This window comes from Eptatretus burgeri, chromosome 4, assembly GCF_056783735.1.
Source record: "Eptatretus burgeri isolate ZD-2024b chromosome 4, Ebu_testis_v1, whole genome shotgun sequence".
Taxonomy (NCBI): Eukaryota; Metazoa; Chordata; class Myxini; order Myxiniformes; family Myxinidae; genus Eptatretus; species Eptatretus burgeri.
Genome location: NC_140964.1, coordinates 92,217,292 through 92,232,843, shown reverse-complemented (window position 1 = coordinate 92,232,843; position 15,552 = coordinate 92,217,292). Strand labels below are relative to the sequence as shown.

Sequence of the window (15,552 nt, the reverse complement as noted above, 5' to 3'; positions counted from 1 at the left end):
GGACATGTCTGGAGACAAAACCCGCTGGACACATCTGGAGTCAAGCTGTCCAGACACAAACACTGCTCGGCCACATCCGAAGACAAACTCCTGCCTGGACCCATTTGGAGATAAACTGCTCTGTCACATCCGAAGACAAACACCGCTCAGATGCATCCGGAGCCAAGCTGTACAGAGACAAGCTCCCGTCCAGACACATCCGGAGACAAAATCCCATCTGGACACATCTGGAGATAAACTCCCATCTGGACACATCTAGAGATAAATACCATCCGGACACGTCCGGAGACAAACCCTGCCTGGACACAAACATTATCTCTATATAACCACTATATCCAGATATGTCCACAGACTCCCATCAGAGAGTGTGCATGAGAGCATGTGGAGCATGAGAGAGGTGTGGGAGGAGGGTGCTTCACTGTATTGGGAGGGGGTAGAGCAAGGATGGGACAGAGAGACAGAGAGAGAGAGAGAGAGAGAGAGAGAGAGAGAGAGAGAGAGAGAGAGAGAGAGAGAGAGAGAGAGAGAGAGAGAGAGAGAGAGAGAGAGAGAGAGAGAGAGAGAGAGAGAGAGAGAGAGAGAGAGAGAGAGAGAGAGAGAGAGAGAGAGAGAGAGAGAGAGAGAGAGAGAGAGAGAGAGAGAGAGAGAGAGAGAGAGAGAGAGAGAGAGAGAGAGAGAGAGAGAGAGAGAGAGAGAGAGAGAGAGAGAGAGAGAGAGAGAGAGAGAGAGAGAGAGAGAGAGAGAGAGAGAGAGAGAAGGCAGAGAGAGAGAGAAGGCAGAGAGAGAGAGAGGCAGAGAGAGAGAAGGCAGAGAGAGAGAGAGGCAGAGAGAGAGAGAGAGAGAGAGAGAGAGAGAGAGAGAGAGAGAGAGAGAGAAGGCAGAGAGAGAGAAGGCAGAGAGAGAGAGAGAGAGAGAGAGAGAGAGAGAGAGAGAGAGAGAGAGAGAGAGAGAGAGAAGGCAGAGAGAGAGAGAGAAGGCAGAGAGAGAGAGAGAGAAAGCAGAGAGAGAGAGAGAGAAGGCAGAGAGAGAGAGAGAGAAGGCAGAGAGAGAGAGAGAGAAGGCAGAGAGAGAGAGAGAGAAGGCAGAGAGAGAGAGAGAGAGAGAGAAGGCAGAGAGAGAGAGAGAGAGAGAGAGAGAGAGAGAGAGAGAGAGAGAGAGAGAGAGAGAGAAGGCAGAGAGAGAGAGAGAGAAGGCAGAGAGAGAGAGAGAGAGAGAGAAGGCAGAGAGAGAGAGAGAGAAGGCAGAGAGAGAGAGAGAGAGAGAGAGAAGGGAGAGAGAGAGAGAGAGAGCGAGAAAGCAGAGAGAGAGAGAGAGAGAGAGAAGGCAGAGAGAGAGAGAGAGAAGGCAGAGAGAGAGAGAGAGAGAGAGAGAGAAGGCAGAGAGAGAGAGAGAGAGAGCAGAGAGAGAGAGAGAGAGAGAGAGAGAGAGAGAGAGAGAAGGCAGAGAGAGAGAGAGAGAGAGAGAGAGAGAGAAGGCAGAGAGAGAGAGAGAGAGAAGGCAGAGAGAGAGAGAGAAGGCAGAGAGAGAGAAGGCAGAGAGAGAGAGAGAAGGCAGAGAGAGAGAAGGCAGAGAGAGAGAGAGAGAGAGAGAGAGAAGGCAGAGAGAGAGAGAGAGAGAGAAGGCAGAGAGAGAGAGAGAGAAGGCAGAGAGAGAGAGAAGGCAGAGAGAGAGAGAGAGAGAGAGAGAGAGAGAGAGAGAGAGAGAGAGAGAGAGAGAGAGAGAGAGAGAGAGAAGGCAGAGAGAGAGAGAGAGAGAGAAGGCAGAGAGAGTGAGAGAGAAGGCAGAGAGAGAGAGGAGGGAGAGAGAGCGCAGGCAGAGTGAGGGAGAGAGAGAGAGAGAGAGAAGGCAGAGAGAGAGAGAGAAGGCAGAGAGAGAGAGAGAGAGAAGGCAGAGAGAGAGAGAGAGAGAAGGCAGAGAGACGGAGAAGGCAGAGAGAGAGAGAGAAGGCAGAGAGAGAGAAGGCAGAGAGAGAGAGAGAAGGCAGAGAGAGAGAAGGCAGAGAGAGAGAAGGCAGAGAGAGAGAGAAGGCAGAGAGAGAGAGAGAGAGAAGGCGGAGAGAGAGAGAGAAAGGGGAGAGAGAAGGCAGAGAGAGAGAAGGCAGAGAGAGAGAGAGAGAGAAGGCAGAGAGAGAGAGAAGGCAGAGAGAGAGAGAAGGCAGAGAGAGAGAAGGCAGAGAGAGAGAAGGCAGAGAGAGAGAAGGCAGAGAGAGAGAAGGCAGAGAGAGAGAGAGAAGGCAGAGAGAGAGAGAGAGAGAGAGAAGGCAGAGAGAGAGAGAGAGAAGGCAGAGAGAGAGAGAGAGAGAGAGAGAGAGAGAGAGAGAGAGAGAGAGAGAGAGAGAGAGAGAGAGAGAGAGAGAGAGAAGGCAGAGAGAGAGAGAGAGAGAGAGAGAAGGCAGAGAGAGAGAGAGAGAGAGAAGGCAGAGAGAGAGAGAGAGAGAGAGAGAGAGAGAGAAGGCAGAGAGAGAGAGAGAGAGAGAGAGAGAAGGCAGAGAGAGAGAGAGAGAGAGAGAGGCAGAGAGAGAGAGAGAGAAGGCAGAGAGAGAGAGAGAGAAGGCAGAGAGAGAGAAGGCAGAGAGAGAGAAGGCAGAGAGAGAGAGAGAAGGCAGAGAGAGAGAGAGAGAAGGCAGAGAGAGAGAGAGAAGCAGAGAGAGAGAGAGAGAGAGAGAGAGAGAGAGAGAGAGAGAGAAGGCAGAGAGAGAGAAGGCAGAGAGAGAGAGAAGGCAGAGAGAGAAGGCAGAGAGAGAGAGAGAGAAGGCAGAGAGAGTAGGCAGAGAGAGAGAGAGTAGGCAGAGAGAGAGAGAGAGTAGGGAGAGGGAATATGTTATGCTTTATGTACACACACACACACACACACACACACACACACACACACACACACACACACACACACACACACACACACACACACACACACACACACACACACACACACACACACACACACACACACTTGTGCTTGGCCGATATCGGCAATTTTTCGGGAATTGGCACGTTGGAGTCAGTGTGATTCCTGACGACAAGAAGTACTGTATGCAACCCAAAAACTTTGAGTAGCTTTCACTGAAAAACAGCGTTGCATTTATATAGACATTTCAGGGATATGTTCACAAGCATTGATCTTTATAAACAGCTGTGAGTGATGGGTGGAAAAATATTTGGCTTGGTAATTTAGAAAACACATTAATACAGCAAATGGCTTGGAAATCGGGTGTTATTTCACAACTCCCTCAGGATAACAGAGTACGAACCACTTGCTCAGGATGTCAGAGCACAAACACTAGCTCAGGATGACGGAGCATGAACTACTCACTCAGGATGACGGAGTACGAACCACTCACTCAAGATGATGGAGCATGCACCACTTTCCCAGGATGATGGAGCATGAACCACTCGCTCAAGATGACTGAATCCTCGCTCAGGATGATGGGGCATGAACCACTCACTCTGTAAGACGTGGTGCGGCAAAAGCTTCCACAGTGAGTGTACGATTCGTTCAGAATGACATAGCGGGGTACTGCTTTCAACGATAGAGTGCTTGGCAAGTGGCTTAAGCACTCAAGCAAGCACTCCAATTAAATGGATGATCAGGAACTGCTGGCCTGGCTGTGGCTGCATACCATTTTGGATCCCTTTAACTTTAAAGCCAGTCTTTACCCTGCACGCAGCAGTTAATAAAATAAATTGTTCAAATAATGACTTTTTCCACAAAAGACTTGCTGTTTACTGTAGAACAACCCTGGAGACATTGCAAAGTTCAATCGCCCATGAAATAAACATTTCAGATAATCCGCCGTGTTGACTGCTCGTCTGTGTATGTCATGTGGTGCATCTGCTCGAGATCTGCATAAACGTGATAACTTTTTTTAACATCCGTTTTTCACCAGATTTGCTTTGATTCCCTGTAGAGCACCTCGTGAAACGTCCGAAAATATAGTCAGAGATCTGGCAGATGCGATGGATAAGCAGTCCCTCTGAAGGACAGGGCACAAAGTCTCGCAGTGAATGCATTAGATCATGTAGTTCAATGAAGCTCGTTAATTTTGGAACATTCTTAAATCTTTTATTCACTAAATATAATTCTTCAAACAGTAGAAAAAGATAAGTTAATGCTTTGGAAATTTCACATTTACTTCTGTATTTATGGAGAAGGAGGAAACATAGCCTTGCTTGCTTAAAGTAAATGGGTATATCGGCTGAGTTAAAAGACTCGTTATTTCTTTAAATTATCAGATTTCACAACATATTTCGACACTTATTTAGTCCGGACGATATCCGATCCTCAAAACCGAAATAATATTTCGGCGATATGCTTTAATTTGTCCGTGAGAGTAGATCATGGAAAACCGCATCATATAATGCATGAAATTGCTCCAGGCTCCTAATTTGAAAACTATCGTACTTACAAAAGCAATGTATACAGCGATTCATAGCTAGGATGAACAGGCATTCGATAACATGAGAGAGGAAAATGAAAAAAAATTAACTTTATCGTTAAGAAATCGTTGTGGCCTGTTCCAAGTCAAGGCATGGTTGAACAGACCAAAAAAACATGGCGGCTTCAGTTCCCGAAGATACGCCTTAAGACGCCAAAAAGCAAGGTTGCCGAGGATGCGCCTGATAAAGGATATAATTAAATAAGGCCGTTGGTTATGTTCAAAAGGAATGTTTTAATTAACCCAAACACCCAATTTTCACTCTTGCACTTCCTTGTAATTTTCTTAGTATGCATGCAAAGTTTCAGGCTGCTAGGTTTCGTGGTTTTGGAGTTCTGGAGGAAATAAACACACACACACACACACACACACACACACACACACACACACACACACACACACACACACACACACACACACACCGATAGGTGATTACAAAGCAGCGTCTCCGTTGCGCGGGGGACGGTCTAAATATTGGGAATACAGGCAGGTTGACATATAAGAGTTCTTTCGGTGTCAATATTAACCCTTTATGTTCGTCTTGGGTCAGCTGGTTGTGTCTGGACAACAACAGCCAATCAAGACTCGTGTTGATGGACTCTTTTATCAAATCACATGTCCACCGCACACCACTTATTTTACGTAGTGGTCCATTGTAGGAACCCAGAAAGATATTTCTCTTTCTCCTCTTATTCCTCTTTCTTTGCTTGCACTCCTTGAAGTGTTTAACTCCGTTCCTATGGGACTTCAAAAAGAATAATGCTCTTCCTCTTCCTACTCTTAGTTTCTTATTTTCCTGTTTCCTTTCACTGCCCTTATTGAATAAGCTTCATTTCACATCACCAGGCAGTCTGTTCTATTCAGTCTATCATTGTTTCTCTAAACAAGCATTCAAACCTAAGAGTTCTGTCACATCTCCAAAATGTATTACTGTTTGCTGTACCATAATATTGATCGTAACATCACTTCCACTCAAATGTGTCACAGGCAGTGAAGGCTCTCAATTGCAACTCACTCACATTAAATAAACTCGATTGTTGACAAAATTCCTGCACGTGTATGTTTGTCGAGAGGATATTCAATATTTACCCAATGTATTTTCTTTTCTTCAACAATAACTGAGCCATTCAATCATGATTATAATGATCAGGTGAACAAATCAGGATTAGAATTCTGAAAAATACAATTGTGCTTCCAAGTCATGGAATCAGATCACTATGGTAATATGTGCTGTGTAACAGAGGTGTAATTTGGAATTCCTTTTGAAGGAGAACATCAATCCAGCTGAAATTTACAGTAGCCCCTGCACACTCTGCATATATATATATATATATATATATATATATATATATATATATATATATATATATATATATATACTTCACATAAGTGTGTTCTCTGCAACCTTGGTGATGAATATGCTTCACGTCAGTGTGTTTAAATGGTGTTGTTAGTTCAAAGATAGCCTTGAATTTGTGAGCAATCTTGAGCGTTCTCACGAGCAACCAACTGCTGTCACTCAAGCAAACATGTTATGTATTGAGCAGATGTATTGGGAAAATTGCCAGACTATTATATGTGAGATTGCAAAAGTATTGTGTGTCCATGTTGGAAGTGTGGAAACGTTCTTTTTCATTTAAAATTCATCAACTTGATAGTGCAAGTTTGGTGCCACGGAACTTGTGTTTGATCGACACATGTGCCTAGAAAATGAGGTCCGTCACAAAAATCTGGCGAATACTTTTTCTTTGCATGGTTTGAAAGGTATAACCATTCCACATGTTGTGTTAAAAGTTCGCACTATGAAACGTGCTAGTTTTTTTTTTTTTGTGAGAGGCGAAACTTTTTTTTGCGAAACCATTTGTGACCGGGTCCGGTTGCACTGGTTGTTTTGAAGAAATGTTTTTCTCGGAGATGAGAGGCAATATTTTGACAAATGACCACGCGTTGGAATTGCAATTAGGTCAACTTTAATGTGCTGCTATTGGTCATAAAATATTTTTTGTACTTCCTCTCGAAAATGGCAGGATGGTATGTCATCCTTTTGAGTTTGAAAAAAAAATACTTCCAAACCCACCACAATTTTGGCAGATGAATCAAAACTTCTGCCAAAGTATTTGAAAAAACAAAACAGACACATCATTTGTTGGCCTTTTATACATCATAAGGCTTTTTTTTCTCCTTTAGCATGAAACGCACTTGTAGTGTCACACCCAGTGAAGGCGTGCAAGTCAATGAAGGCATGACACACATTTTGACACCAATACTGGCAGCTCGGCTGCTGCAATTGATGAGACTGCTCCCTCTAACACCTGGGGTGTGTTCCGTTAGCAAGCAGCTTGCTACCCCCTTGCCAAGCCAGCTGTTGGTTATCAACCACTTTGCAAGACGCTTGCTAAGCTGCTTGGGAAATGGAGCAAGTGATCAAGGGATCAAGGGCTGGGTGTGTTCCATTACCAAGTGGCTTGCTGTCGCTTTCCAAGAAAGTCGTCCCATATCAACTGCTTTGCAAGATGCTCGCCTTGCCGCTCGGCAAACGGAGGAAGCGATTCAGAGAGGTGCTTCGTTATGTTAGCAAAAATGGCCACCATAATCAGATTCAAAATTATACTGCAACCAATGAAATATTCAGAGGCACATCCCTTTTGTGGATACTGTACTCATAATTATCCATACTTTAAAAAGCCATTCATGTCTGTGTGCCTGTCTGTGTAAAAAGTTACACTGCGTACTTAAGTCTCTTTATTACCCCGCACACTCGAAGCGAAAAGCGGTGTGAAGTGATTGGTTTACTTCTGTCCGTCTGTTTGTCCTTCCATCTACAAATGGCAGTTGATGATCGAGGAACAACTTGATTTCAATTGAATGGTATACAATATTTTGAACACGAATTGGAACACGAATCGGAAAACGAACCTGTAGTTTAATGGTCATTTGGCTCTGAATTTGTTGTGCAGCACAGAAGAGTGAGATAATTGTTTTACTCTGTCTGCCCTTCTGGCAGTCAAACAAAATTTAAAGTAATTCCAAACAGGAAGGTTACTGTTTTTCAGGACGTTATAAAGGACACACAAACAACAGGCACAAGTAACTAATGTAATATGTTTAATAGGGTGGTGTAAAACGTGCTGCATAAACAGCAGTAAACTTCCAGAATTTTTTTCAATGACCTTTAAAGTCTTTATTTTATTTCAGTTTAATTAGATACTTGAACTCTGCAGAACACAAGTCACCTTCTTGCCACTTTCAAAACCCTTCCATTTAGCTGTACTTGGACCAAATATTACAGCATTTTACATCATCACGACCAACCACATTTGCTGCTCAGAGACCCTGCCCTTGTTCTTGTATTATATTTTTCCTCCAGTTATATTATTATTATATTTATCACAAGACTTTGCGGGGTAAGGTGTTCTGTTAACTCTCTCATTACGTACTGCTGGAACATCAGTTTCATGTCTATTTGAACGTACCACTTCAACCTTTGGATCCTTTAGACCCCTTCGACCTTTAGTCCCCTTACACTGCTTAGAACTTCTAAGACCCTTTGAGACCATTTTAGAGCCTTTAGACATTTTAAACCTTTTAGATGCCTTTAAGAATTTACATTCTTCAGACCCCTTTGAACCCTCTAGACCTTCAGACTACTTGAGACATTATAGATCTTTTAAACCCGTTTGACCATCTCGAGTCGAGACCCATTAGACCCAAAGTACGATTGGAACATACCCTTTGGACTTTTGGGACCTTTAAACCCTCCAGACCCCTTGAACCCTTTGGAGTACTTCAACCTCTTAGACCCTTGAGACCTTCACACCCTTTAGATGCCTTAGACTCTTTAGAACTGAAGACCTCTTTAAATCCTGTTCGACTATTTACAATCAGTACACATGCACACAATCATGCATCCACATCGAAGTCTTGTCAGTGTCCATGTACCCCTCTATCCCTAATGCTTCCTGGTACCTAGACAGTTCCAGTTTAAATCTATGTACTGTTTCTACTTCCATTACCTTATTAGGGAGACCATTCCATGTGTTAACTAATGTCTATGCCTGGTGTTTGCTTCATGGATAGGGTGGCAGGCTTGGGATTTGAGGGTCCCGAGTTAAAATCCTGCCTACCGTTGAATTAATACCAGGTGGGGTTGACTCAGCCTGTCATCCTTCTGAGGTCGACAAAATGAGTCCCACCTTGCTGGGATGATTGAGCCATTTGAGTATCCTGTGTCAGAGTGGTGACCCATCCAGGATTGTGCCCAATAGCCCAGGAGACTACTTCGGCGGCACTGATGCTCTGTACAGAATATGGTCCCGATAGATCGATGGATGGAACTAATGTTTGAATGAATGGCCCCTGCCTTACCACCTTCCTAACCCTCCTCTTATTGTCAGCTTAGTACTCAGGGTATGATGGTAGGATTCATAGCTGGTAGCCAAGAAAATCCTCAGTGTGCATTTTTGGAACGCTTCAACCATAGATACCTGCTGTTGTCTCAGGGAGGAATGCCACACTGGACAGCAATATTCCAAAAAAAGGTCTGATGTAAGATGTGCACACTGATCAGATCTTTGAGAATGTGAAACTCCTTCAATCATTGAAGCATGTGCAACCTCCTTGAAGCCTTTGAGGTGATGAGGCTTGTGTGATCAACACAATTCAAGTCATTGCTAATTACAAGACCAGGTAGTTTAACCTGCTGACTCTCCTGTAATTGAACATTATTTTGTTGCCTCTGCAGTGGAGGGAACTGGCGGCGAATGAAAAGGCTCCTGCATTACCTGATAGTGTGGTGAAACATCAAATTGTAAAGTGATGATTTTGCTCTACACACAGTCTGTTCCTACATGTTACAAGGTAAAAGTTTCAAAAATCCAACACTGCATTTCTTTTTTAATGGCTGAGAACTGACCATCATATTTGTGATTTAGCTGGAAGGATTTTAAATTTTCTTAACATGATCTTAGATTCTAAAGGTCACAAAACATCACCTTTTCAATTTGTGCCAAAAAGAAGAGGCTGTGCTTTCATGATTACAAACACTTTGTTTTGAATATTAAGAATTCAGCTGGCAGGTACTACTCTACGTTGTTGGTGGTTAACGATGTAACATGTGTCGAACATACATGATATGAAATCGAGGAATCTATGGTAATTGACAAATTGATGTCTGACATGAGATTTGAACCATCAAATATGCATGATTATGGGGCACTATTTACTTCTCCTTCCCTTCCCACTGTCATATGTATTGTCAGGTCTGAGGCTCCATTAACACGGTATGCCTCAGTGCCGGGATCCTCAGGAAACGGCCAAACGGTTTCTATCTTCTCCTGCACTGTATTCAATTATTACTCTTTACTGTTCCGCAAGGTCACCCAAATGAGTCAAAATTGACGGCACATGCACAGGAGACATATGGCTTGAACACATTTTCTGAACTTTTAAAGGGTTTATTTAAAATGAATGTGGGGGGAAAGTTGGAAATGTGGGGGGAGCGAGCAGTTCTAAACAAAGCATCCATCTCCGGATTCGGATCTCTTCACCAAAATCGAATCAATTCGTCCGTGCCACACACCCAACCTGTCCGCCAAGTTTTGTCTGCATCCGTCCACAACTTTTTTGAGATATCATGATATATATGGTTTTACCCCGATCTCTCAATGGTGAAGAATCACTGAAAAAATTATCAGATTCAGATCTTCACCAAAATTGAATCAATTCTTCCTTGTCACACACCTAACATGTCCATCAAGTTTCTTCCAAATCCGTCCTCAACCTTTTTGAGATGTCGTACTCCATATCGTTTTAGCCTGATCTCTCAACGGTGAAGAATCACTTTAACAAATTACCAGATCCAAATCTTCGCCAAAATCTAATCAGTTTGTCCTTGTCACAGACTGAATCTGTCCACAAAATTTCATCCAGATCCGTCCACAACTTTTTGAGATATCCTGTACACAGACAAACAGACAGAAAGGGGTAAAAACATAACCTCCTTCACCTTCGGTGGCGGAGGTAATAAGCCAACGATGATCAGCACCTTCGAACTTGAACTTTGAAACAGCCCTCGTGACCCTCCTTCTCTTTTCCTGCATTCCAGAAGCTCCTGTGTCTGTCCTCTCAGCTCCCCTTCTCTGAGGACCTTCTATGCACTGCTTCTTCACACTCGATTCCTCCTTCACGCCGAAAGCTCTCGTGTCCTTTCTCTCCTCTCAGCCCTTCTTCTTTGTCCTCACTGCAAGCCAAGAGCTCTGGTGTGCCCTTTCTTTTCTCAATCTCCGAGGTCCTCCTACTATACACGCTTCTTCACACCCCAAGTCCTCCTGCATGCCGGCAGCTCTCTTGTGTCCTTTCTCTCCTCTCGAGGCCCTTCTTCTTTCTCCTGCTTCATACTTCTGGGCAGAGTCATCCTCCTGGCCATCCCACCCATGGGGTGCCCCAGTAATAATAAATCCATTGTCAGATTCCAGGCCCCAAAGCGCATTACACCGCTGCAGCTGTCACATGCTGGCCAGACAGATCGTGAAGGCCTTTTCGCACACGTGTGATACGTGTGCCTTTTGTGATGTGAAGCCCTCACCTGGCCCCACTCACAAGGAAGAGGTGTTTACACATACAATTTTACCCTGACTATCCTGTCTATAAATTACATACACTACCTCCTCAGCATCACGTCTATGTATATTTTTAAAGTTGTATTTTCTCTCTGTCTGTCTATCCATCGACAGAATCGGCCCCACTGGTAGTAACCCCATCATGTTGCATACCGTTGTAATCCTCTTGGCAAATGGAGATGCAAGAAAACATTTTCAAACCTTCAGGGTAGGGGTTCAGGGTGTGAGGAAGACCACAATTCTCTCTATGTAAATGTGTATCATGTAGTGCCATCCTGTGTTAGGCAGCATTGCAAATCATCTTCCATCCAGATTGCCAAGCTCACAATTCTGGCACCCAACAACCAGACTCAAAATGTCTATCCCGAGGCATTGCAGTAATCATTATTGTATACTGTATAGTAATGCCTTATTGTCTCATATTATAGCTTATTTTGCATGTATTAAATATTGTATATATTTTATTAATCATGACATTATTACCTCCGCCACCAATTCTGGCACCCAACAACCAGACTCAAAATGTCTATCCCGAGGCATTGCAGTAATCATTATTGTATACTGTATAGTAATGCCTTATTGTCTCATATTATAGCTTATTTTGCATGTATTAAATATTGTATATATTTTATTAATCATGACATTATTACCTCCGCCACCAATTCTGGCACCCAACAACCAGACTCAAAATGTCTATCCCGAGGCATTGCAGTAATCATTATTGTATACTGTATAGTAATGCCTTATTGTCTCATATTATAGCTTATTTTGCATGTATTAAATATTGTATATATTTTATTAATCATGACATTATTACCTCCGCCACTGAAGGTGAAGGAGGTTATGTTTTCACCACTTTAAAGTGATTCTTCGCCATTAAGAGATAGGGCTAAACCAATGTATAACACGATATCTCAAAAGTTGTGGACGGATTCAGATAAAACTTGGTGGATACGTTGAGTGTGTGGCAAGGACAAATTTATTCGATTTTGGTGAAGATCTGAATCCGAATCTGGTTACGAGAATTATTTCATTACCTCTGCCACCGAAGGTGAAGGAGGTTATATTTTCACCCCTTTCTGTTGGGTCGCCAAAATAGGTGACCATTATTGTCAGTAATCCTGTCTGTTTGTTTGGATGTTTGTTTGGATGTTTGTTCATTTGTCATCAGCATAATTGGTAGTAAACGTGGGCGGATTTTGACCAAACTCGGGTGGTCGGTACATCTTATGACCTCGTGCTTTGGAAATTGTGATGGTTGCTAGGGACACTTTGGTTCCCCAGCAACAACCGAAAAACCTTCAAAATCGGTACTGTTCAGGCGAAATCAATTCCGAAAGCCATTATCCCATTTAGGGTTATGAAATTTGGCACGAATGATCTACAGGTGATGCTCTATCAAATATATTCCGGTTTTTGTGATATATGGAATACTTTACCCGCAGCGCCCCCTACAATTAGGGTATGCGCGAAAATTGGCAAAAATTGAAGGCCCCCAAGCGACCAGGTGAGTGCATCGATACGGATGAAACTTTGCAGGTTCATGGTACTCAATGAGTACTACAACTTTGCCTCAGGACATATTGACCGATTTCGCTTAGGTCAGGAGTCAAAGGTCAATTAGTGCAAAAATCGATAATATGCGAGAGCTGGAGGTGCCTTCGCGCCAAATGCTCCTCCTCCTAGGGTTATGGTCGGATGGTCATGAAAATTCACACTAATCGTCTGGAATACATTTTGCACAAACAATCGAGCTGGATTTTCGATTTAGATCTTTGTTCACCCACAGCACCCCCTCGAACTTTGGGGATTTCCGATTTCAAACCGCATTTTCAGTACTTTTCATTCAAATGGATACTGAGTAGTTATCAGGAGATGTAACTGGATGAGATTTGATATGCATAATCTTAAGGTGATTCCCTATCCGCTATATGACATCCATTTTGCTCTTTATCTTATAGTTTCCATGCTCGGTGACCCATCGCCGCCTCCCGGCTTGTCTGTTTGTTTGTCTGTTTGTGTACAGGATATCTCAAAAAGTTTTGGACGGATCCGGATGAAATTTTGTGGACAGGTTCGGTGTGTAACAAGGACGAATTGATTCTATTTTGGTGAAGATCCAGATCCGCATCCGACTACTAGAATTTTTAAAGTGATCCTTCACCATCGAGAGATCGGGTGAAACCGATTTAGCACGATATCTCAAAACTTTGCGGACGAATGCAGATGAAACCTCGTGGATAGGTTGGGTGTGTGACATGGAAGAACTTATTCGATGTTGGTGAAGATCCGGATCCAGATCAGACTACTAGAACTTTTTCAGTGATTCTTCACCATTGAGAGATCGAGCTAAAAATGATATATAGCACGATATCTCACAAAGTTGTGGACGGATTCTGATAAAACTTGGTGGACAGGTTGGGTGTGTGACAAGGACGAATTGATTCGATTTAGGTGAGAATCCAAATCCGGATCCGGATACGAGATTTATTTAATTTCAAAGTGATTCTTCACCATTGAGAGATAGGGCCAAAAACGATATAGTTCTGTATCGTATGATATTTTAAAAACGTATTGGGCCCAAGATGTTCTCGTGGATCAGGTATTATGAGCGGGAGGTATGCGCTCTACCGAGTGCCCTTCTCGTTATTATTATAGTGTTGCCTGCTAAATTGTATGTGATGAATTAATTGGAATTGTACTTAGTACCTGGCTAATCTTTTTCTAAATTTTAAATTCCTTCTGCACAAGGTGTGAGCACCTCTGCTCTTCTTTACTATAAATGGATGAGGTGTGTGTGGTGTGTGTGTGTGTGTGTGTCATGTTTTTATCGTGGAGTTCTATGGGAGCTTTCTGATGTGGAGTGTGACACACCAAAGTGATCATCATGGTCTCCTGAGTTGATCAGGCGAATTAACTACAAAGAACCCAAATTAATTCCCATGTTTTAAATGCAGTCCGTGTTGAGGTGTACAGAGCAGCTTAATATGTCCATCTTCGGCATGCAATTCAAATTAAAAACTAAACAACAAAAAGTGTGATGACATTGTGACAAAGCATATATTAATTAACAACAATAATAGCAGTAGTATAATTTGGCAAGAATAATAACGAATCTGTCGTCCCGACGCTGGCCCAAGAACACCTGGGCTTGGTGAAAGGCAAGCTAATGCTCAAGCAGTACAGCAGGTGGGTATGTAACAAGGCCATGAAGACCAATGAAAATTTGTTCCATCGGACCAATGGGCCAACCAGTACATCAAAACGACTTACTCTCACCGGTTCTGGTTACACGGCAATCTAACCTAGTCGAAACACATGGACCATACTATTCCGACCACAGCATAGCGATGGATAACCCCCCTCCCCCCTCTCCCCCACTTCCATGTAACAGTAAACTCTCCAGCCCTCTGTTTTTATTCACTGCTGTACTCGGCTCGACCTCTTTATTCAAAAGGTTCTCTGGACATGATGCACTAACCAATCCATCCCAAAGAGGGCTTCCTGGGAATTGTACATTCAGAAACGACTAAATCAGCCTTCTAACACTCAAACAGCAACTTTTATTCCCCTTTACCTTGAGCTCGATAATTTTAGAGTGATGGAGTAATGGACATTCTTTGCACAAATAATGAATTCCTTCATGTTGTCTGGAGCCAGGTGGCGAGGTATTAAGTGTGTGATCTAATTTATTGATTTTTCACATTGAATGTCAATGTATGGACTTTACTTTGTTTAATTTGCTTCACGTGTGTGCTGAGTGAGATTAAAATGTTTGTTTTGTCTCATCGTTGTTGTCTTTCATCTATGTCTTGCCATTTATGGACTGGAAGGTAAATTAAGCTGAAAATCTACAAAATGCCATTCAACATTTTTGGCCTGTTGTGCCAACGATTCCTCAGGAGAAAGTCAATTGAAAGCCATTTGCAACCTTTAAGAGCAGGCAGATGTTCTGGTGCCTCTTCCTTTCACTACACATCCCAATGATGTCCGAGTCACAAGATGTATCAGGGTATTATTTCATTGTTTGAAAGCTTTTGGCGACTGAGCATAATGGAATTCTACCTGTTTGGCCAGGTCGCACATTCAAATTGGTTTTATTGGTTGGTGTTAAAAGGGGCTGTTTTTCTTTAATAAGTAAATGTACAGCAACATGGAGACTGTTCTTGGAGTGCACTGGTCTAAGGTGGAGACGGTTATGGTTGAAGACAAGGCCGGAGCAGCAATACGAGAACCATTGGCTGGGGGGACATCCGTTTGTGGAAATCTGAAACCAAGAGAGTGAACGAGTGCTATCTCAGATAACAGCCTGGATAAGAATGTTCCTTGCATACAACCTCACCTACATCTTGACTCTGAAAAGAACGAGTCGGCATACCATTTGATGGGATCGGACGTCTCCAGAAACGAGCCACTTGCTATGTTTTGCTGGATGAACACCGAGCTGTACCTTTTGTCATTCCCTTTTGCCTGTCCAGCTTGCTCACCTTGGTTCAGAACCTC

General features: G+C 43.1%; 1 protein-coding gene across 3 annotated transcripts in view; it reads left to right on the top strand.

Moving 5' to 3' along the window:
* LOC147028676 (seizure 6-like protein) overlaps positions 1–15,552 on the top strand; it is a 357,285-nt gene that overhangs the window by 55,483 nt on the left and 286,250 nt on the right. Inside the window, exon 2 of one of the 3 annotated variants that reach the window (XM_085879335.1) lies at positions 9,174–9,289. The exons of the other annotated variants lie outside the window; for them this stretch is intronic. Within the exon in view, the coding sequence (XP_085735461.1) occupies positions 9,280–9,289 (10 nt within the window). The 5' untranslated portion in view covers positions 9,174–9,279. The remainder of the gene's footprint in view (positions 1–9,173; positions 9,290–15,552) is intronic. 3 annotated transcript variants of the gene reach the window in all.